Source organism: Heteronotia binoei, chromosome 11 (assembly GCF_032191835.1).
Source record: "Heteronotia binoei isolate CCM8104 ecotype False Entrance Well chromosome 11, APGP_CSIRO_Hbin_v1, whole genome shotgun sequence".
NCBI classification, from domain to species: Eukaryota; Metazoa; Chordata; class Lepidosauria; order Squamata; family Gekkonidae; genus Heteronotia; species Heteronotia binoei.
Window position 1 is genome coordinate 85,376,815 of NC_083233.1, and position 22,024 is coordinate 85,398,838.

Genomic DNA, 22,024 nt, shown 5'->3' on the forward strand with positions numbered 1-22,024 from the left:
GCCCTCCCTCCAGAGGGGCTGCTACTGCCCCCTCCCACGTGCCCCTCCCGCCCCTCCCCCCGCCTGGTGAGCCCGGACGCCCCCCCCCCCCCGACCAGAGAGGCTGCTGCTGTGCCCCTCCCGCCCCTCCTCCCGCCTGGTGAGCCGGTCGCCTCCCCCTCCCCCGCCCAGAGGGGCTGCTGCTGCCCCCTCCCACGTGCCCCTCCCGCCCCTCCCCCCGCCTGGTGAGCCGGTCGCCTCCCCTCCCCGGCCCAGAGGGGCTGCTGCTGCCCCCTCCCACGTGCCCCTCCCGCCCCCTCCTCCCGCCGGGGGAGCCGGCCGCCTTCCCCCCCCCGCCCTCCCTCCAGAGGGGCTTCTGCTGCCCCCTCCCACGTGCCCCTCCCGCCCCTCCTCCCGCCTGATGAGCCCGGACGCCCCCCCCCAGAGGGGCTGCTGCTGCCCCCTCCCACGTGCCCCTCCCACCCCTCCCCCCGCCTGGAGAGCCCGGCCGCCCCCCCCCGACCAGAGGGGCTGCTGCTGCCCCCTCCCACGTGCCCCCCCTCTCCCCCCGCCCTCCCACCAGAGGGGCTGCTGCTGCCCCCTCCCACGTGCCCCTCCTCCCGCCGGGGGAGCCGGCCGCCTCCCCCCCCCCGCCCTCCCTCCAGAGGGGCTGCTGCTGCCCCCTCCCACGTGCCCCTCCCGCCCTCCCTCCAGAGGGGCTTCTGCTGCCCCCTCCCACGTGCCCCTCCCGCCCCCCCTCCCGCCTGATGAGCCCGGCCGCCCCCCCCCCCGACCAGAGGGGCGGCTGCTGCCCCCTCCCACGTGCCCCTCCCGCCCCCTCCTCCCGCCTGGTGAGCCCGGCCGCCCCCCCCCCGGCCCAGAGGGGCGGCTGCTGCCCCCTCCCACGTGCCCCCCTCTCCCCTCTGCCCTCCCTCCAGAGGGGCTGCCCCCCTTGCAGCCAGTCCCGCCCCCCCAGGTGACCAGGAGCGGAGCTGGAGGGGGGGCGCCTGACCCGCTCTCCTGGCCTGGCCTGACCGCTTCTTCTCCGGTGCTGCTGTGCAGGTGGGATTGCTTCTTCCTGTACGATGGCTCCAAGGTGAGGGAAGAAGGGGACCCCACACAAGCCGGCATCTGCTACTTCAGCCCTCGCCAGGTAAGCCCTTGGACAAGACTTCGGCCGGGGAGCAGAGGGACTGAGGGCGAGATGGGCCTTGAGTCGGGAGAAAGACCGCTGGGAAGGCCAGGGCTTCAGCCTCTCTGCTGCTTCGGATGGGGGCTCCAGAACAAGGTTTCTGGGCGGTGGCTCAAGGCGTGTAGTGCCCTGTCTGGCTGTCCTGGTGCCCCAAGCTATGGATGCCGTCTTGCCATTCTTATTCTGGTGCCTTCAGCAAGCTGGGCGGGGGGAGTTGCCACATGCACTTCTTCTGTAATGGGGGGGGGGGTTGAGGGACAGGCCTCTCTGGCTGCCGGCTCCTCACACTTGAGTTCTGGCCTCTGCGCCTGCAGTCCCAGTAAGCAGCCTGTGCAACATCGTTTCCCTCCTTCCCTGGCAGACGCCTCTGGATCAGCAGGAGCTGCTTTGCAGCCAGGTGGCCGGCGTGGTCCGCTGGATGGCAGAGATCCTTGGCTCTCCGCCGCAGCTCATTCGGCTGAGGAAGCTCAAGTTTGCCGTTCGAGTGGACGGCAGCTACCTTTGGGTGAGCCTCGGGGGGGGGGGGGGGGGCTTGTGAAAGCGGCAGGAGCTGGGGAGGGGCGCCATGCCCGAATGGAGTGCTGGTCTCACGCACTGACATGCTGCAGGTGCTGGGCTGTGCTGCCGACCTGCCTGATACCAGCTGCCAGCACTTCCTGGATCACTTGATGGGACTCTTCTGCTTTTACAACGGACCCCTTGGTCAAGCCTATGAGGTGAGTGGGGGGCCTTGACTGCTCCACTCTCTTCTGGGAGCTCCTTTCCTTCCCCTCCTGATGTGCCTCTTCCTGACCCCCACTTGCCCTGCTGAGTTGGGCCTGGTTCCCTGGGGGAGCTGGCAGCCTGGGCCTGGGAACAGCATGCCTCCCAGGTCACTCTGGGCATTGCTGTGGGCTTTCTGGACCATGCTGTTTGTTGGATTGCCACTTCCCCCTTTTCCTTTTGTCTGAACAGTCAGTTCTTCTTAGCTCCAGTGAGGTTCTCTGGAGGAGTTGAGGTGGCTGCTTACATACATTCAAGAATGTGACCCCAAAGCTCTCTGGGCACCCTGTGGTGACAGCGGGTGGGTCTGTTTGCCCTCTTCCATTGGATCCCAGTTTTGCCTCCTTAATTCCCTAGCAAAGAAGGGCAGGGGTCTGTGAGAGCCTGATGTTCTGCATGTGCTCAGAGGCATTTGCTTCTTTGTGGTGAACTTCTGGAAATCGAGAGCCCAGCTCTTCTGACATGAAGATCAGTTTCCAGGGCTGAACTGGGGTTCCTCTTGAATTACTGCTAAGGGTCCTCTCCTGTTGGACAGCAGCCTGCAGCCATTTCCACAGCCAGGAGAAAGCTCTTGCCCAGAACTCCACCTTTTCTCCACCTGGTTTCTTTTTACAGAAAGGTGGTTCAGGGTGGCAAGTTGGTGCTCTCAGAAATCCAGCATTTTGTATGCAAATGCCCAGTTTGTAGGAAGAGCAGTTTTCTGAGGGAGCAGATAAGCAGCTCTCCTTCCCCGGTGGTCTTTCTCCTTGGGACTCTTTGAGAGGCTGATGGGGCCTCCTCCGTGTTCTTCTCAGGAGCGGCTGGGAGAAGAACTGGACCAGGCATGGGAGAAGTACGTGAGGCATTTGCAGCACAACACCAGCGACCTGCACCGGATCTTCAGCTCCCTTTGGGCCATGGACAAAACCAAAGTAATGCCTGGCGGGACTGACTCACCTCCCCTGGCTCTTCTCTGCCATGGCACTGCCCAAGTCCTAAGTCTCCTTGTCTTCTTGTCCAGGTGGATCCGCTGCTGCTGCTGAAAGCAGCCCTGATCCTCCAGACGTGCCAGCGTGCCCTCCACGTGCTGGCTGGCTGCATTCTTTACAAGGGGCTGTGAGTACTGGGGTTGAAGGGCCTAGAAACCGGGACTGTGCTGCTGTGGGGTGACCTGCCTCTCACTGAGGCTTGAGACGCTGCTTTCTTCTGGGGCCAGGCTCTGGCCCCTGCTGTTGAGTGTTGTGCTGGCTGCCTGAGACCAATTTGGGAGATGGAGAGGCCAGGGCCTACATGTGGTCCCTTCTCTCTGCCACCTCTGGCCTCTCCACAAGCAAGAAGCCCCTGGAGGAAGGTGATATGTTACGAATCCAGTTGTGGTAAGTTATGAATCCCCGTTCCTCAGTGGAACAGGCTTCCTCCTCGGGAGGTGGTGGGCTCTCCTTCCTTGGAGGTTTTGAAACAGAGGCTAGATGGCCATCTGACAGCAACGAGGATCCTGTGAATTTAGGGGGAGGTGTTTGTGAGTTTCCTGCATTGTGCAGGGGGTTGGACTAGATGACCCAGGAGATCCCTTCCAACTCTATGATTCTAGGATTCCTGATCATTAGAGCGGTTCCTCAGTGGAACAGGCTTCCTCAGGAGGTGGTGGGCTCTCCTTCCTTGGAGGTTTTAACAGAGACTAGATGGCCATCTGACAGCAATGAAGATCTTGTGAATTTAGGGGGAGGTATTTGTGAGTTTCCTGCATTGTGCAGGGGGTTGGACTAGATGACCCAGGAGATCCCTTCCAACTCTATGAGTCTACGTACAGTCTTGGATCCACATAACTACCTTTGCTTCCTTCCCTCCTCTGTGCCTGGCTTTGGATTGCTGGCCAGATTGCAGGGGAGTTGGAAGAGGGAATCTGAATGACTGGCAATCCTCCCTCTACGCTGTGCTTGCACTTCAAAAGAGGGAGGGAGGGAGGGGCTGAGGCTCGGGAGGGGGGGAGCATCTGCTTGGCCTGCAGAAAAGCCTCAGGTTCAGTGAAAGGACTCGGTGGTAGGTGATGCAAAAGTCCTCCACCTGAGGCCCCAGAGAGTCGCTGCTCATCTGAGTAGACATTGCTTACCTGATGGTCACTGGTGTGGCTCAGTGGAAGGCAACTCCATGGGTGTTCATGTTCTGACCAGAGCCATGTCTATTCATCTCTATGGCCTGCAAGAGGACTTGGGGAGGGAGTGCTCTTCATTCAGCATATGGTCTTGTGGTTATGGACCAATACTCCCTCCAAGCTGCGGAGTCTTGGGAGCAAAAATTCTACTTTATGAGCTACTGGCATTAAACTTGTGAGCTACTGCATCAATTAGTTTGCTTTGGGGGCATTTTTCCTGGGCGAAGACACAAATGTGTGAGCTGGAGGCTTAAAATCTGTGAGCTAGCTCACACTAACTCAGCTTAGAGGGAACACTGGTGTGGACCGCTCCCCGTGTGATGTAAGCCATCTCTGAAGTGCATTGCCTGGGCTTTGAGCTCTCTTGCTCGCAAGAAATGCCCCCTCCCGCTGGAGGAAGCATGTCCATCCAACCATCCTCTCTCCGCAGGGTTGTCAGCACGCAGCTGCCACCCAGCCTCACTGCCAAGGTTCTGCTGCAAGAGGCAGACCCCAAGGTAGGTGCCAGCTCAGCAGAGGGGCGTGCAGGGAAGCTGGAAGGCAGCCAGTGCAGAACCTGGCCATGCCCCCGCTGGGTCCCCTGGTCTGGTGACTGGCTTCAAAGCAAGAGGGCATCCACAGCCATCGCCTTGCCTCTCTCTCTTTCTAATGCAGGAATGTGTGATTAGCACGATGTTGGTTGCTTCATTTCTCTGGGAAATTCCCAGTTGTTCTTCCTCCTTCCTCCCAGTCCAGGGCTTTTGGGGCATCAGTTGGAAGAAATTAGGAAACTGTAACCCCAGACTTTAAAGGAACAGAAGCCAGAAGATAGTCATGCAGTCATCTTTGGACGGGTGCACCTGTGGCTGTCGTTTTTAAGCCCGGGGTGGGAGGAGTTGAAGGTTTAGAGGCCAAGTGCCAGTGGCCGAGGAGAGGCCAGCCAGTTATGAAGGAGGCCTGGCTTGGGCAGGGGAGCACCAGAGAGGCCAGGCTTGGGGGGGCGGGGGGGGACCCTGCGGGCAGCTCAGCCGATCCAGGTGACTCTGGGGGCTCCTTTCTCTTTCAGGGCCCGCCAGCAAATGGAGTCCAGCCACAGGAGCAGGGTAAGCGGGGGGAGGGCAGCGGGGGCATCACCTCCTGGGAAGGCAGACTCCTCCCCCACTGGAGGTTGGTTGTGCCTGCAGCCGTCTCCACTGCCCATGGCTGCTGCCTGCACCTTTCTTGTGTGTTGAGAATGTGGGCGGGGCCAGTTGGGTTTTGTCCCCAGCAGGGCTTCTGATTGGTCATTGGAGATCTGGCTGCCTGAATGAATGTTTTAGAAGTTGTTTTGGCAGCTGCTGCCTCCACAGCACAAGGATCTACAGGGAGCCGCATGCATGCAAGGGATCTTCATTTCAAAAGACGTCCTGTTAGGCAGAGCTTGTGCCTAAAACGTGCTGGCTGTGTCTTGCCCGCCACTCTTTCATCAGATTCCAAAGACTCCTGTAGGCTCAAAAGGCTCTACATCCTTCCCTCACTTCCAGGGACGGAGAGCAGTTTGCCCTTGTGCCCGCTCCGAGGTGAGGGCGGGATGGGCAGGCTTTGTGGGGTTAGCTACCATGGGTGCAGGAGGGAGATGGGCTGCATTTCCAGAGAGACTGATTGCTGGGTGCATTCTGGCCACGCGGAAGGTCACAGTCTCCCCTCCCCCCAGAGAGATTCAAGTGCCCGAAGGAGGGTTGGGCAGGGCTCCTGCGGTCTTTCTGACTCCTCCCTGGGCTCTGTGCTTTGCAGCCGGCTGCACAGGGACTGGAGGCCTTCCTCATGGGTTTTGCGGCCTCTGCTGTGCCCTCAGTAGCTCTGCTCTCAGCGCAGGCCACACTCAGAGGCGTTCCATGCAGAGAAGTGGTGCTCATGCCAGGAATGCGTTCCAGCGGGGATGTTTTGCTGCAGAAACCCCACTCCCACCCCGCAACGAGGAAGCTCTGTCGTTCTGCACAGACCAGTACGAGAGGAATGGGGAGCCTGGGGTGGGGGGCATGCTTCCCCCCTCACTCCAGTGCATGAAGAAGCAAATGCCTGCAAGGGTAAAGGGAAGCTGCAGAAATGTTATGTCTGGCTACTTTATGCTACTGTTTTCTGGCCCTTTGTTCTTCCTTTCCCCAGAAAGCATCCAGCTGCCCCCTGAAGCTTCCTGTTTGCCGCAGGGGGTCCAGATCACCCCAGTTTACCTCTTAGAAAAAGAAGCAGCTGCCTTGCGGGACTTCCCCCTGGAGTGGATGGCCAGGTAAGGGGGGGACGACTAATGCCCTGCGGAGATCCCCTGCTCTTGGCTTCTGTTGCTCCCTTCAGGCCCACCCCCGGTCGTACCCAGGATTCAGCTCAGAGGTTATGAACTGGGGAGGGGGAGTGTGCTGTCATGGCACAGTAAGAGAGTTTCTGGCTAGGATCCTGGGAGACCCAGGTTCAAATCCCCCCTTGCCAGAGTAAAGTTGGAGGAAAGGAGAATGATAGAATCATACAGTTTGAAGGGATCCTCAGAGTCATCTAGTCTGACCCTCTGCACAATGCAGGAAATTCACAAACACCTCCCGCACACACATACATCCCCAGCGACCCCTGCTGCATTCCCAGAAGATGGCAAAAGAAAACAAACCCTCCAGGATCCCTTGCCAAACTGGCCTGGAGAAAAATAGTTGCCTGGGCGTGTAGGAAAAGGGCCATGAGAACTAAGCACTGACGCAGCCCTTCTGCCCTCCTTCTCATGACCTGCCTCATTCACAGAATCAGCAGTGCTGCCAGGTGGCCATCGAGCCTCCATTGAAAACCTCCAAGGAAGGAGAGCCCACCACCTCCCAAGGAGGAAGCCTGTTCCACTGAGGAACCGCTCTTAACTGTCAGGAAGCTCTTCCTGATGCTTATCTGAAAACTCTTTTGATTTAGTTTCAACCTGTTGGTTCTGGTCCCATCTTCTGAGACAACAGAAAACAATTCTGCACCATCCTCTATGTGACAGCCTTTCAAGTACTTCTAAGTGCTCAGTTTCTGAGCTGTTTTGTCTCCATTTGGGGAGAAAAGCAGGGCATGACTGAACGCGTTGGCCTCAGGCAGTGATCTGGTCCCCTAAATCCAGCCACTTAAGTCAAGGGCTGGATCTGAACACCCCCTGGCCTCCAGGCTGCAGAAGGTTTTCCCCTGGATGTTCTGACTGGCAGCCCTCAGCTCCAGTGGTCTTGCCAAGGATGCTGGGAAGTGAGGTGGGACCTCAGCCCTGGCTCCGCCCCCCCCCCCCAGCAGCAGCTGTCTTTCCTGGGCCTCAGCGGCAAAGGAAGGCCTTTCCCAGCCCAGGGCTCCTGTGCTCCTTCCCCTGGAGGGGCTGGAGCAGGGTTGGTGGCACTCTGCACTCTCTGCCCACAAGGGAAAGCCAGAGGAGGGGGTTTCTTTGCCCCATTCTGCAGACCATTCTTGCCACAGGAGTCCGGGGGGAGCGGCTGCAGCGTCGGCAGCCATCGCCCACAGGCCTGGCAGAATGCCCTTGGTGAGGATGGTCTTGTACGTCCACCGCGTCCGAGGCCTGGTGCTGGCCCTCCTGGCTGAAGAGTGCTTTGCGGAGAGCGAGGGCTCCATCCAGGACGTGGTGAGAGATGCCTTTGTTTGTGCTTAGCACTCCCCCCCCCCCCCCGTCATGCTGTCAGAGCAGAGGCCAAGTTAGCCAAGATTCTTTGCCTTCCGCCCCCAGGAACCCCCCTGCCTTTGCGAAGGGCCCCCTGCAGCCGTCCTGCAGGTTCCCAGGCTGGGTCTGCACAATGAATCTGGAGGTCACCATTGGTGGATGCTGCCCTCCCTTTGCCCCGCCTTCCCAGCAGCAGGAGACCTGCCAGGCCTCAGACTTGCCCCTCCGCCTTCTCATGCCTTCTGCTTCTCCCTGCTGCCTGAGCAGGCCGCTTCATTGCCCTGGCCTCCCCTCCCCTCCGCCCTTTGCTGAGCCGAAGGTGCCCTAAAGGCCCGGCTGCATTGCAGCTGCCCCCCTCCCTCCCTCCCTGGCTCCCCCTGGTGGCCCAGGCCTGCCACTGAGCCGGGAGTGGCCCGCCTTGCCTGGCTGCAGCAGCTGCCCCCTCCCTGGCTCCCCCTGGTGGCCCAGGCCTGCCACTGAGCCGGGAGTGGCCTGCCTTGCCTGGCTGCAGCAGCTGCCAGTTGTGCTGGGCTTGTCTTTCTTTTACGTTCTTGGGTTGCATTTATCTACCCTGCTCTTCCCGCAAAGCAGGCACAGAGTGTGCTCCGTTAGAAATTCAACATTAAAACAAAATTAAAATTTGCAGTATAAAAAGAGATTGAAAATGCACAGCTTGCAGTACAGTGCCTGAAAAGTCGTGATTAAATCAGGCCCAGTTGCCCCAGCCAGGCAGAGGTTGTGGAGGGGGGGCGCTGCACTTGGTCCTGGGAGTGCCTTCTCAAGAGCTGGTCCCTGCTGCTGGTGGGTGGGAGAGGCATCCCAAGCTGCATCCAGAACCCCCAAGTTTTTCCTGCACTGCCCCCCCCCTCTCTCTCTCTCAGCATCACAGCAGCCTGGCCTCGCTGAACGGCTTGGAGGTGCATCTCAAGGAGACCCTTCCGAGAGATGGCCCCGCCTCTGCCAAGAGCTCCTACGGCTTTGCACACTACGACTCAATCCAGAATGTCCTCACCAGTGAGTGCTGCTCCTGCAGGCGGGGAGGGCGTTGCAGGCCCAGCCAGGCTAGAAGTGGGCTCGGGGCGCGGCAGGGTGGTTCATGGAGCAGCCAGGCCAGGAGAGCCTGCAGCTTTCATTTCTTTGGGGCAGGTCTGGAGCCAGAGAGGGGCCTCCTGTCTTTTTGGGTGTAGAGGAGAGTCAAGCTGGTTGGGGCCATACAGCCCTGGGTTCGAATGCTGGCTCTACTACTTTGGCCAGCCTCTTTCAGCCCCAGTAGGGTGAAACTACTGGCCTACCTTAAAGGGATAGCATAAGGATTTCAACTAGAGAGCCAGTTTGGTGTAGTGGTTAAGAATGTGAACTCTAATCGGGGAGAACCAGGTTGGAATTCCCCACTCCTCCTTCTCCACATGAAGCCAGCTGGGTGACCTTGTGTTGGTCCCAGTTCTCTCGAGCTCTCTCAGCCCCACCTACCTCACAGGGGAGGGGAAAGGAAGGAGATTATAAACTGCTCTGAGACTCCCAAGTGAAGAGCGGGGTAAAAACCAATCTCCTCTTTTTCTTCTTCATAAAAACCTACAGAAAATGCAGTGCAGCACTATTTCAGGCCCTGTGAAAACCACCTGCATTGAGCAGCAGGTGCACTTTCTGGCTTCGTCTCTTGGCATCATGCATATCTTTGTTAAAATCCAAGTGAACCACATTGACAGCTGCTTAAATTTGCTCTGAAGTCCTTGTAGGGGTAGTGAGGAACGAATTGGGGAAATGAATGAATCCACATGAATGGCAAACTGTCCCAGGAAATGAGGCGGCTGCTGACTTGCCTGTCCATGTGAACATAGCTTTGGCAGTACCCCTAAGCCACCCCATGGCCTCCCTCCACCTTGGCCCCTGGCACTGCTCACTGACCCCCACCCTCTCCCTCCGCAGCTAACTTCCTGCCAGCCGCCAGCCCCCAGGACCAGCACTTCCTGAGAGCTGTGAGCTTGATCCACACGGACTTTGACCAGCTGCCACTGGCATCAGAAATAACTGTCCGGTAAGAGAGTCAGATGGGAGTGCCTCAGAGGTACTGGTGTGGCTGGGCTGTGTGCAGATCCTTGTGGCTCACAAGCGCTTGCCAGCTCAGGCCCCGTGGGGACAGCTTGGTTTTGAGCAAAAGCGAGGCAGGCATAGCAAGGCTTCCTCTGTCTTCCTTTCTTTAGCTTGCTAATTCCCCCTCACCCACATCAAGTCAGCCCCTCTGTTTTCCCGAAAGAAAATGTCCCACACCAGTAAAGCATCAGGCTTCAGTCCCCACAGCTGGCCCATCAGGTGGCTAAATGAATGGCTCATGGGCGTCTCTCTCAGTTCCTGGGTCACAGGTCCTTTCATGCTCGAGCAAGCAGCATGCTGTGGAAGCCCCGGTTGGGGTCTCCTGGCCGCATTGGACAGGAATGGGCGCTTCCACACAGCTCTTGCCCTGACTAGGTTGTGTTAGCTGCAAACATCTGTGCTTCCAGTTGTTGTGGCAGAAAACCCCAGCTGATTGGCTTACCCAGAAGTCAGACGTAATGCTTGTGATTCTGAGGGTGGCTGGGGTGTGTCGCGGGGGGGCAGCAGCGTTCGTTTCTGCTCACGCGGTGTGAAAAGGGTACTCGGCCCCGCCCCTTCCCGGTTTCTCTTCCTCAGCTGCAAGCATCAAGCCAGTGACAGAGGCTTGTGTTCCCCCCCCCGCCACCCCACACACACCATGTGCTGCTTTGCTGTGTGGAGATCCCATGCTGCAGCCACATCTTCCTCGCTTCTCTGGTTGCCAAGGGAACTGACCCACCTGCTTGGACTCTGGGGGGAACTGCTGTCCTCTTGCACAGGAACTGGCAGGTGGGTCACAGAGGCAGGATGAAAGGAAGCCTGTTAAGCATCTAAAAATCACACAGGTCCTGTGCAAATCAATGGACTGAGCAGGGATCAAAGTGGAAGTGCTAAAAACGCAGGTTTTGCTGCTGAATTACATGTTACTAATGATGAAAACTAAACACATAGGCTGCTTGAGTCCTGAAAATGCAAACGCTTAGGAATCCTCCATTGCCTTAATCGGCATTTGGTTTCCCCCTTCTGGTTTGAGCACATGGCCATGGCTGCCACAGTAGAGTCCAGCTTGCAGTAAACGGGAGACAGTCATCCTTTGTCGTGTCCAGGGGTTTTATAAGCTCTTTGCAGAGCCTCTTGTCTTTCCTGGTTCCCAAAGTAGAGCTGCTCTGGCCTTCCCCTCCTGCCTAGGTGAACATATGAAGCTGCCTTATACTGAATCTCCTCCCGCTAGGATCATCTGTGCTTCTCTGGCGCCGACTCTGGTTCAAATACTCTTTCTCTTCCCCTCTGGCAGCCAGCAAAAGCACTTTGTAAAGTGTGAGCATGTGCAGATTGCAACTCAGTTATGGGTTGTGAACTCTGGAATAACTCTCAAGGTGGAAGCCAGTTCACCAGGCATCGCGTCTTGCCTCCTTCACAAATGCAGCAGAAATAACACAGGGCATTTTCCCTGCCTTTAGTAGAGGGTAGAATGAAATGAAACGCCTGCAATAGCTGCCTTGTTAGCATACAGCATTTAGCAATCAAGTGGCTGGTCATCCAAGGCTGGGAGAACTTCCAGTTCAGGACAGGCATTGCTCTCCTGGGAGCCCCCCTGCAAGCATCTCCCCTTCCTCAAGCCTGTCTGGGCCTGTAAAGGTGACCTTAGGAGGGCCAAGGAGGGAGGGGGGGCTGTCTTGCTTGTTGGCTGTGATACCTTTATTCAGGACACAAATGGGAGTTCCCTAATGCTGCAGGTCCTGTGTGCCTGCAGACACCAAGTGTGGTAACATGGGATGGAATGATTCTTCCTCCCCCAGCCTAGCCAGAGAGCTCGGAGATGGCAGGATAGCTTGGGGTGGGGGGGAAGGCAGGGCATCCCTGTAGATCTGACCTCTACGCTGGCCAAGAAGAGAGAGCTTGCTGGCACAGGCTGCTCTGCATATTGGGGGGCTGAGGGAACAGCAGTGGCTGGGGCAACAGCTGGGCCTTTCCTGTCTCCTGGCCAAGCTCTTCAATGGTGCCTCTCTTTCTCCCCCGCCTGTTGCCGTGCTGGTCCCTCAGGAACGCCTCCACCGCCGTGTACGCCTGCCGCAACGCTGTCCATGAGACCTACTTCCAGCAGCTGGGCTCCCCTCTCCGCAATTCAGGGGCCCCCAATCCCCGTGACAACGCCTTCACCCTCCCCACCAAGGCCAAGCAGAAGCTGCTGAAGCACGGTGTGAACCTGCTGCTGTGAGCCAGCCAGCCAGCCGGTGGCCCTTCGGTACTTTTAGCACTGCGGCAGATGCCTTGGGGGGGGGGGCAGCAGCCCTGTTGGTGCCTTTGTCCAAGAAACCGCAGCCGCCTCCTCCCCCCAGCCACAGGCCAGAAGGGCAAAGGGTGCTAGCCTTCCCTGCTGAGGGGAGGCGGGGCTGCTGCTTCCTGCCTTCAGGAGAGAGGGAGAGTCCAGACCCACCAGAGAAAACTCTTGGAGTCTGTGGACTGGCAGACAGTACAGCTCCTGGAGGTGGGACGCTTTCCAGCGCGCACTCACAAAGCCCCCTGCACAGTGCTGCAGTTCTGGGTTGTACCTCACTAGCCTCCTCTCTGAGTGGAGGGGGGGGGGGTTGTCCCTAACCCAGGAGAGGCTGCATTCCTCGCTCTCCAAAGGTTTAACCGCTGGACACCTCTGCCACTGTTGGGCACCAGATGACTTCTATGTCCCGACTGCTGATACCAAACGTTTGACACAGAACATGCTCACGCACACACGCCCTTTCCCTGGGGGGAGGGAATTGCAAATGGGAGGGGAAAGGAAATGTTTTGTAGGGGGCAGACTTTTTGTACCTGTGCAGGGAGGAGCACTAATGTAATAAAAGTTTCCAGTTCCAGCTGTGAGGTCTGTCTTGAGGTTCTCCAAGTGCCCCATCCATTGCCCAGATCCCTGGGTGGGAGGCTGCCTTCTGGTCCCACCCCCCACCCCCACCATCCTCTCTCTTGCTCTCTGATGAGCAGGCCTAGCTCCCTCTGAATTGGAGCTGGGAAGGGGGGGAGGCAGGGTGGAGCTTAGCCATGGGGCCTCCCCCCCCCCGCCACACACAGAAGGACCCAGAGGGTGGCGGCAGCTGGGCGTAGGCGGCTCAGTTTCCAACCATGCAGGGCTGTTTGCATAGCAACAAAAGCAGAGAGCTCAAACACCTGCTGTGCCTTCAGCTGCCTCCCAAAAAACAAGGCCTGCAGCCAGCCCTCCATCTGCCCCCCCACACAAGATTCCAGCTCCAGCACCCAGGCTGTCCATTTGCATGTGGGCAGCAAAAGCAGGCTCCTGCTGCCTTGTGACAGAATGACAAACCAGAGAGAGAACCGGTCCCTGCTGGGCTCTGGGGTGCCGAGGCTGTCACCCACCAGAGCTCCGCCGCATTCTTGACCCTTAACTGCCAAAGCATTTTCCACGTGGCATCCTGGAATCCTTCCAAGAGCTCTCTGAGCCAGGCTGCCGCTGCCACCCAATCCTCCCTCTCCTAGTTGCCTGAGGGGGAGGAAGGAGGGAGGGAGCAGCCCCGCTGGGGTAAGGCTGCCAAGTGCGTTGGAGGCACAGCTGGACGGGCTGGGGAGTTCCTGGCACTCTGCTCAACTTGGGCCAGGCCCTTCTCAGGGGAGTCCTCTGCACGTCTCGCTTCTGGGACAAGCTTCTGCCACACCTGTGGGAAGAGCTCATTCAAGCCTGATGCCTTGTCTGGCACAAAAGATGGCGCTCCCACCCCCACATCCCTCCCTTGTGTGAATGCAGCTTGCAGCTCTGCCCTCCCCTTCCCAGCAGAGTCACAGAAAGCTGCATCTTTCGGCACAAGAGTTTTATTTGCTTGCCTTGGTTGTCACTGGCACAAAATGATTCCCAAGCCATAACACGCTTGACTGGGTCACGCAGCCTGCCCCAAAAGACCCTCCCCAGCTGCTTGGTCAGCCGGAGCAGGCGTAACAAATCATGCATGGCTGGGGGGGGGGGGGGGGCTGCTTTTCCACAACAAGATCAAGGTGTGGGGAAAACAAGGTCTGGCAATGGTGCTTGAACTGGCTGCCATCCTGGCCCTGAACGCTCCTCCGGTGGCTTCCCAGAGCCCTGCCTGCCTGCTGTTCTCCTCCTCCTCCCCCCAGCCAAGCAGAAGATGCTTGCCCCCTCCAGGGGCAGGAAATGGGGCAAACAAGGGGGGAGCAGCTGAGGCAAAGCTGGACAGCAAAATGGAGCAGCAAGAGCCCCCCTCCTCGCCCTGCAGCCCCCTCTTCCCCATGGGGAAAGGGGCCAACAAGCTCTTTGAGCAGGCCAGGGCGTTGCTTTGCCTAGAAAGACGACCACAAAAGGAAGTTCACACAGCAACATTCAGTGGGGGGTGGCTAAGTTCTGGACACGGCAAAACACAACTAGCAACATAACACCCACGACAGCAGCACTGTGTCTGACCCCAGAGCAAGGGTGGGGCAGAAGGAGGCGGGGGGACCAACGCTGGGAAGGCCCATGTACAAAAACAGGTGCAAGGAGCAAGCCCCGCCCCTGGGTGCGTGTGTGTGCGCCAGGATAGACAAGCTCTGTGAAGAGGCCTGGCAGCCCCCCTCTGGGCTCCTGGGCCCGCTCTCCCCTCGCTCTGCCAGGGCAGCTGGATCATCGTCCTGGAGCAAAAATGAAATCGAGGGCCTGGCGCTCTGCTGCTGCGACGTTGGGATGCCAGAGGTCCACCATGAACACCACGCGGGGGCCTTCTTCTGGGGAACCTGTGGGCCGGAGCAGCAACAAGGGGGTGATGAGTCTCCTTCTGCCCCCAACCCCACTCTTGTGTCTTGCAGCAGCCTCCAGAAAAAGGGCCCAGCTGGAAAAGGCAGAACTCCCCACCCACCCCACAGCCAGGGGCAGCGGGAAAGACCAGCACCAGCCAGCCAGTGTGCTGGGGCCCCTCAGCTCCCCAGCCAGAGTCCCAGAAGCCAGTCCAATCCCCTGAGTGCAGGAATGCCAGCCCATGGAAGTTCAGCCCCTGGCAACAGCTCCCTTTGGAAGGTGGGTGATGGGAAAGGCTTCTGTCTGTCTGCCTGAGAGCCCTGGCTGCCTTGAGGAGCCAGCACGGATGCTGATGTGCCAAATGTCTGAAGGTCCCAGGCTCAGTCCTTGGCAACGGAACATCCCCAGTCAGGAAGGACCAGGCAGTAGGTGGAGAGAGACCTTCCTCTGCCTGAGACCCTGGAGAGAGAGCCCCTGCCAGCCTGAGCAGGCAATGCTGGCTCTGACTCTGCAGCTTCGTGTCCAGAGCTCCAGCTGCCCCTCTCCCCAAGGTGGTTCCCTGTGGGCTCTGCAAAGGGCAGCCCTCCGCACAAAGAGCCCACCAGCTGCTGCCTGTCCAGGTTCTGGCTTCCCCGGGGGGGGGGAGGGGACTTGCCTCCGTGGAAGGCCGTGTGCAGGAAGGAGTCATCGAAGAGCAGGCAGCGCCCTTCAGCCCAGCACTGGGGCTCCCCTCCCACCACCAGTTCGCAGTTGCTGGGGGTCTTCAGACCTGCAGGGAAAAAGAAGAGAGGCAGAACGAGCTGAATGGGCCTCCCCGCTCCTGTCCTGCCCCCCACAGGATCCAAGCGGCTGCGGGTGCCCAAGGACCCCCCAGGGCAGCTCTCCCGGGGGTGGGGGAGGCGGAGAGAAGCAGGCTCCTCCTGGAACCCGCCTGCCCCTGCCTTCCTTGCCCGCGGCCTGAAGAAGGAGATCCTCCCTGACAGGCAGACGCCCGCCCAGCCCTCCTCCCCCCTCCCTCCCTGGTTGCCATGGCAGCAGCCCAGGACAGACCTGCCAAGGCATTTAGCAGGCAAGGCAGGCAGCAGCGCGGCTCAGGCACAGCCTTGTGCTATGCTGGACATGTGCAGCAGCCTTCCCGGCCAGACCAGAGGACATTGGAAGCGGAGGACAGGCACGATGCGCTCAGATGTGCCTCCACTGCCTCTGGGGAGGCTCTGCAGGGGCAGGATTCACGGCCCCAGAGGCTGCACCCAAGGGGGTGGGAAGCAAAGCCGGCAGGCCAAGAGGCTGGCAGGGAGGCCCCTGCTCTCATCTACTGGTTTGGGTAGTTGGAGGGGCTTCCTCCTGCCTGCTCCCCCTTCTTTGCCTTTTGCCTCCCTTGGGTGCCTGATCTCGGGCACAACCGCCAGGGCAGGGGCCAAAGGCAGCAGTTGGATTTGGGGGGGGGGGCAGCCCAGCACACATACCCAAGTGGCAGCGGATTCGGATGTTGGTGGGGCCGTAGTGTTCTGCGATGACTGTGCCGGGGGTCAGCACCGAGATGCAGGCATTCCCAAAGACGTTGTTGCCCACGCAGGTGCGGAGGCTGCCCAGCAAGCGGTACGTCCGGGGGCACTTACGACAGTTCCGGGGCACGCAGGTGCCCTGGTTGACCAGGAAGAAGGTCAGCCACTCCCCGCTGGGCGTGCTGTTGACCTTCCAGCCCTGGGGCAGGCTGCAGTTGGAGAAGGCCTTGTAGAGCGCCTCGAACTCACACAGGATGGTGGGGAAGCTCCTCTCCAGCAGCTCCACGTCGTGCTTCTGCGCCTCCCGCGAGAAGTAGGGGGAGCTGGGCAGGTCCGGCAGGAAGAAGACCTCCGGCTTCTGGATGGAGGGGCGGCTGGCCAGGTAGCGGCCTTGCTCCCGGATGCCCTTGTGGATCCGGCCCATCCCTGACCAGGAGTAACGCTTGGCATACTCCTGCAGATTGTGGTACAGTTTCTGGTTCAGGCCGTCGCTGTGGGCGCAGCGCACACACTCTGGTGAGTGGCAGTGAGCGTAGCCGTTCTGAAGGCTGCTGGCGTCGACACCCTGCATGAGAGAGTTCACTGTGACGTATGCCCGAGGTTGCTCTCGTCCAATGTGGTAGCAATACCACACGAACATGGCCAGGAGGAAGGCCACAGTGCCAAGCGCCGTGGTGTTGCAGTCCCGGACACACTGGATCCCCGTGCCAATGAAGTCCCTCAGCCTGTCGAGTGACCCGCCCCATCCCATCAACCAGTCGAGAGACATGTTTGTTGGGGGGAAGGAAGCTGCTCTTAGATGGGCGGGAGAAGAGTCAAGCGAGTCCCCCAGGGGCCTTCATGCCACACAAGTCAGCACAGGTGGAAAAGGAAGCACAGGCCATGGATGGGCATTTGCAGCAGGCCCTCCGAGCGAGTCAGTGCACATCTGCTTCAGCCAGCCTTGGGCATTCTGGCAGAGGTTTCAGAGGGATTCACTCTGGAGGGGCAAACCATGCACTGATGAGGCACTCAGCCCCAGTTCTAGGCCATCCACGGCAGCTTCACTTTTGTAGCATGGCGGGAGCTTCTTGCCCACAGTCTGTTTTTCACCCCCAGAACTGCATCTTTCTCCTGCGCTGGGTCCTCAGAGAGAATCCGGGAGCAGCACGTGTCAGCGAACCAAGCACAAGATGCTGGCTCTGAAATGAAAACAAGGAGAAATGGAACTCTCCCCCTGCCCAAAATGCCCCTAAGCTCTGTGCTCAGAGACTCCCTGGCAGACTGTGCCCCCCAACCCCACCCTCCGCCTAGCTGAGCTTTGGTGTCTTTGATGGTGGAGGAAGAGCTTCCCAGAGAGTTGAGGTACGCTCCACACCCCTGCCTCTCATTCTGCGCATGGACCCGTGCAAGCACTGTCTCCTTCTGGGCAAGCAGGATTTTAGATGGGGCAAAGCCCTTAAGTGGGGCAGCCCCAACCACCAGGGCCTCTGCCAAAGCCCCCTTCAGCTCTCTGCCCCCCTCCAGAAGTGTGCCTTTAACAGCTCCCCAAACGGCCCTCCGGGTGCCTCTGCAGGGCCTCTGGATGAGCCTCCCAGCCGGGCAGAGGCACTTCCCAGAGATGCCCCCCTCCCCCCCCCCCAGCCTCACATCGCCAGTCTCTGGAGAGAAGAAGCAAAAGGAGGCGGGATTCTTGGGTCACCTGTGTCAATCTCCCACCAACAGACGGACAGGCTGCCTCACCCACTCCCTGCCAACTTGTTTGGACTTTGGGAAGCCATGGAGTCCCCAGCACTGCTAACCAGAGGGCAGTGAGTGCCGCTTTTGGCCTGCTGGGGAGAGCGTGCTGATGGGGGGGGGGGGGGGACCAAAGATGGTCAGAGAGGGGCCCAGCCTTGGCCCTCCTCCCAGCAGTCCTCCGCCGGAGGGTTTGGGGGAAGTGAGCCCCCCCCCCAGCCCCGCAGCTGAGGCAGCCTCACCTTTTGTCCGCTTGGCTGGTGCCCCCTCCCCCTGCGGGCGCCAGCTCCAGTCAGAAGGCCGGGAGGCCTGGCCCTGCCCCCCGAGGAGTCCGGGCAGGTGGCGCACCTGGTGAGCGCTGCAGCCCCGCCCAGCAGCTGGCCTCCAAGGGAGGGCTCCAGGCGCGGCGGCCGCTGGAGCGGGGGAAGGGGTCGGGATCATCCCGCAGCAGCACGGCGGGGGGGAGCTTCAGCCTCTGGGGCGCGCCCCAGCCCCCCCTCCAGAAGAAGCAGCGCTCTCCTCCTGGGAGGGGGGTCTCGTCTTCTCCTGCCCACCCACCCCGAGGCGCGGCCCCGATGTCCTGCCAAGCCGCTGCTGCCCCGCGCGCGCGCGCGCCTTCGCCTGCCGGCACCAGCAGCGGGCCCGGCCTCTCCGCCCGCCGGGGAGCTGCTTATGCAACGCCGGAGCCCCCGCCGCCGCCCCGGAAGGCTCGGGCCGGCTTGGCCCACTGGCGAAGCAATCCTCCGGCGCCGGGCCATGTGCAGGCAGACAGCCGGAGGGACGGGGGGGAGACCAGCCCCGAGATGCCCGCCAGGCCCAGCCCCCCCCTCCGCCGCCGCCACGTGCCGCCCACCCGCCGGAGCCCCCCCCCTCGCCCTGCCCACCGGACGGCCCACCTGCTGCGCGGGGCGCTGCTGCTGCCCGTCGGTCCTGCTCACCTGCCCGGCTGCCTGCGGGGCGCTGCCCGGCGTGGCTCCGGCTCGGCGGCTGGGAAGGGCGGACCACAACTCCCAGCAGCCCGCCAGGCCCGGCGACTGAAGGCGGCTGCAACGACGCCCGCCCCGCCCGCCCGCCCTGGGCAGGGAGGGAGGGGGCCGCCTGGCAGCGCTTTCCTCCGGGCGAGCCCCCCCTCCCTCCAAGAACGTCCCCCACCCCGGCCTGAGCTGCGGGGGCGGAGGGAGCTCGCCGGCAGGGGCCAGTGCAGCTGGCTCCTGAAGGCCTCCTTGGGTCCCCCCCACCCCAGGCCGGAGGAACCAGCCCCCCATCCCGCCCCGCGCCCCTTTGCACCTCAGGAGGCGCAGAGGCGGTGAAAGAAGCAGCCCCACCTCCCAGATCTCCCGCCCCCTCCCATTTAAAGATCCCGCCGGCCGGGTCTTTTTAATAACATTTTATTTATTGAGATACAGTAAGGAATAAATACATACAGTAAGGAAATAAGTACTGATAGTACAAATACTTATAGTATTATCTATTACAACATCACTGTATTAGGAAAGAATGGGGAACAAACGAAACTTAAAGCCTGGTTCTCTCTCTGTTCCTTCAGAGGCTGTGCTGGGGCGCTTTCCCCGCTTGATGATCCCAGGGGCTAGCGCCTTCACTTGCCTGCTTAACCTGCACACCAGAGGGTTGAGCGGTTTAACTGCTGCCCCCCCCCTTTGAGTTTCTGGGTAAATGTAATCAATTGGGGCACAGAATTCTGGGACAGAGCATTTCTCCTCACCCTGAATCAATAAATCTGTTGTGTTGCCTTATTTGGGAATACTTTGCTTAGTTGTATCAAAAAGGACTCTGAAGAGCTGGAGGAGGTGCAGAAGAGAGCAACCATGAGTATTTGTGTGTGTGTGTGCACGCGTGGGTGCCTGGAAGCCAGAGTTGACTTCTGGCGACTTCTCCTGGGACTTGGGTATTCAGAGTGGTGGCTCTATTGCCTGCCTCTGTGTCCTGGCCCTGGTATTCCTTCCTTGGAGTCTCCCATCCAAGTCCTTGGCCAGGGTTGGCCCTCCTTTGCTTCCAAGCTCTGGCAAGATCATTGAGCTTGCAGCTGGGCTACCATCCAGGTCAGGGCAGAAGAGAACAACCATGATATTTAACAAGTCTGTGACTTTTCAGTTGAGAAACAAGGAAGCTTACGGGGAACATGACCAGAAGCTAACGAGGTGGAGACAGCAGACAGAGCTTTTCCCACCCTCTTCCACAATACATTTGGGGGCATCCAATAAAGTTGAGGAATACAGGCTCAGACCAAAAGAAAACACTTCTTTACTCAAGGAGTAATTCAATTGTGGAAGCAGGAATAGGCAGAAGCACAAATGCTTTAAAAGGAAATTAGCTGTATTCGTGGTGGGGAAATTCCGTCAGTGGCCACTAGTCACATTTAGCAAAGAGAACTTCTGCATTCAAAGGCAGTCTGTCAGCCTCTGAGTCCTCATGCCAGCAGGCAACATCAGCAAACACCTTTGCCTTGTGTGCTGCTTGCTGGCCACAGGTTGGCTGCTCAGGGAAACAGGATAACCAGATGGACCACTGTTTGGATCCAGCAGGTGGGAGCAGGTTTCCTAGGGCGCAGTTAGAGAGCCAGTTTGGTTTAGTCATTAAGTGTGTGAACTCTTATCTGGGAGAACCAGGTTTGATTCCCCACTCTTCCACTTACAGCCGCTGGAATGGCCTTGGACCGGCCATAGCTCTTGTAGGAGTTGTCCTTGAAAGGGCAGCTGCTGTCAAGAGCTCTCTCAGCCCCACCTACCTCACAGGGTGTCTGTTATGAAGGCGGTGGGGGGGAGGTAAAGGAGACTGTGACCTCTCTGAGATTCAGAGTATAAGGTGTGATATAAATCCAATATCTTCTTAAATTAAATTTTTTGGGGAGGGAATGTGGCTCAGTGGTAGAGCATCTGCTTGATAAGCAGAAGGTCCAAAGTTCAATCCCTGGCATCTCCAACTAAAAAGTATCCAGGCAAATAGGTGTGAAAAACCTCAACTTGAGACCCTGGAGAGCCGCTGCCAGTCTGAGTAGTCAAGACTGACTTTGATGGACCAAGGGGTCTGATTCAGTAGAAGGAAGCTTCAAATGTTCTTCAGCTTGTCATCCTGGGAAGGCCAGCAGAGACTTCCCAGGGCTCTCAACTGGACTGTGGAAGAACAGCATTTTTGTTGTTCTGAGTGTCGTCAGCATGCTCAAGTTGCAGCGCAAAGATCTTCTTCGTGGTCTCTGTGCTTCACACTCATGGGATAGTGCGCCTGCGCCAATCCCCGAATCGGTATCTGAAAAAGCCCGGGATTTTTTCGCGCTCGGCACCAACGGGCATGCGCAGGCGTCCCAATGCGCATGCCCACCGGCGCCCGCGCGGAGGATCCCGCCAGTTCCTTTCTGACCACTGCGCTGAGAGGTTTCCTTTCCGTTTCTCCGGTCGGTGAGAATTTTTGGCTTTGCCTTTTTTCTCGTCTAGCCCGTTTATAGTTGTTAGTTAGAGTTTACAGTTTAGTATAGTTAGTGTTAGTAAAAAAAAAAAAAAAGCAAAAACACTGTTGTGTGGCGAACGGCCCCTTGGGATGCTTCGCTCCCGCTTTCCCCCGCGTTTTTCTCTCAGATCATTCTGAGCAGTTTTTTGTCCGCGTCTTCTTTCTATGGAAAGTCGCTGGGGGGTTTTCAAGCGCTGCCGTGCTTGTGGAAGGAAGATCGCTCCTCCGGACGGTCATTCCCTTTGCCTGCTGTGCCTGGGAGAAGCACACCGAGTCGACTCCTGTCCGCATTGTCTCCGCTTCTCAAAGCAGACAAGGAAGAATCGAGCGGCTCGATTGTCGGCGGCGCTCACCGAATCGGTGCTTTGCCCTCGTGGACCGATGGAGTCTTCGGTACCGAAATCGACCGACACCCCGGCACAGGAGCTTGCATCGGCCGATGCTGCTCCGATACTGACTTTGATTGATCAGCCGGAAGAGCGTGGCTCCACAAAACGTTCCCGCGAGGGCTCGGTGGATACGCCTGCTAAGAAGCGCCGAGAGGACTCGGGGACCCGAGTTCCTAAGAAGGCGAAATCGAAGGAAAAGCGGAAGCGACCCCGCACTCCTTCCCCATCGGCCGACACATCGGCGTCGGTGATCCCTAAGCTGCCTAAGAAGATCCTGGCCTCTCCACGCCGGAGCCCTGTGAGTCAGCAGCGTCTGTCGGCGTCGGAACAGGAGCAGGAGATCGACTTGACCCAACGTTCGTCATCCTCTGGGTCCCGTCGACAATTGGCTAGCGGATCGGCCTCGGAGGTGGAGCCGTCGGCACCGATTGTCCCATCGATCCCGTTCCGACCTCGGG

At 59.2% G+C, this 22,024-nt stretch overlaps 2 protein-coding genes and 1 non-coding gene across 3 annotated transcripts; 2 read left to right on the forward strand and 1 right to left on the reverse strand.

Moving 5' to 3' along the window:
- Positions 1-1,027: 1,027 nt before the first annotated feature.
- Positions 1,028-12,617, forward strand: HPS4 (HPS4 biogenesis of lysosomal organelles complex 3 subunit 2). Its single transcript, XM_060249354.1, has 12 exons — positions 1,028-1,132; positions 1,533-1,676; positions 1,780-1,887; positions 2,728-2,844; positions 2,934-3,028; positions 4,495-4,561; positions 5,110-5,146; positions 6,189-6,309; positions 7,497-7,659; positions 8,577-8,709; positions 9,622-9,730; positions 11,809-12,617. The coding sequence occupies exons 2-12, from the start codon at positions 1,590-1,592 to the stop codon at positions 11,981-11,983; spliced, it is 1,212 nt and encodes a 403-aa protein (XP_060105337.1). The 5' UTR covers positions 1,028-1,132; positions 1,533-1,589; the 3' UTR covers positions 11,984-12,617.
- Positions 12,618-14,322: 1,705 nt separating this feature from the next.
- Positions 14,323-16,776, reverse strand: ASPHD2 (aspartate beta-hydroxylase domain containing 2). Its single transcript, XM_060249360.1, has 3 exons — positions 15,961-16,776; positions 15,150-15,263; positions 14,323-14,493 (listed from the first exon to the last, which is right to left on the reverse strand). The coding sequence occupies exons 1-3, from the start codon at positions 16,766-16,768 to the stop codon at positions 14,384-14,386; spliced, it is 1,032 nt and encodes a 343-aa protein (XP_060105343.1). The 5' UTR covers positions 16,769-16,776; the 3' UTR covers positions 14,323-14,383.
- Positions 16,777-20,583: 3,807 nt separating this feature from the next.
- TRNAI-GAU (transfer RNA isoleucine (anticodon GAU)) lies at positions 20,584-20,655 on the forward strand. The gene has a single exon. It is a non-coding gene; the product is annotated as a tRNA-Ile (tRNA).
- Positions 20,656-22,024: the final 1,369 nt, after the last annotated feature.

What these genes read in the sequence shown, in the direction of transcription:
- HPS4 (XM_060249354.1), top strand. Translation starts at nt 1,590, where the DNA reads ATGGCAGAGATCCTTGGCTCTCCGCCGCAGCTCATTCGGCTGAGGAAG. An exon ending in CCCTTGGTCAAGCCTATGAG is followed by an intron (nt 1,888 to 2,727) that starts GTGAGTGGGGGG and finishes TGTTCTTCTCAG; the next exon opens with GAGCGGCTGGGAGAAGAACT. An exon ending in GGGCCATGGACAAAACCAAA is followed by an intron (nt 2,845 to 2,933) that starts GTAATGCCTGGC and finishes CTTCTTGTCCAG; the next exon opens with GTGGATCCGCTGCTGCTGCT.
- ASPHD2 (XM_060249360.1), bottom strand. Translation starts at nt 16,768, where the DNA reads ATGTCTCTCGACTGGTTGATGGGATGGGGCGGGTCACTCGACAGGCTG. An exon ending in CCGAATCCGCTGCCACTTGG is followed by an intron (nt 15,264 to 15,960) that starts GTATGTGTGCTG and finishes TTTTCCCTGCAG; the next exon opens with GTCTGAAGACCCCCAGCAAC. An exon ending in GCACACGGCCTTCCACGGAG is followed by an intron (nt 14,494 to 15,149) that starts GCAAGTCCCCTC and finishes TCCGGCCCACAG; the next exon opens with GTTCCCCAGAAGAAGGCCCC.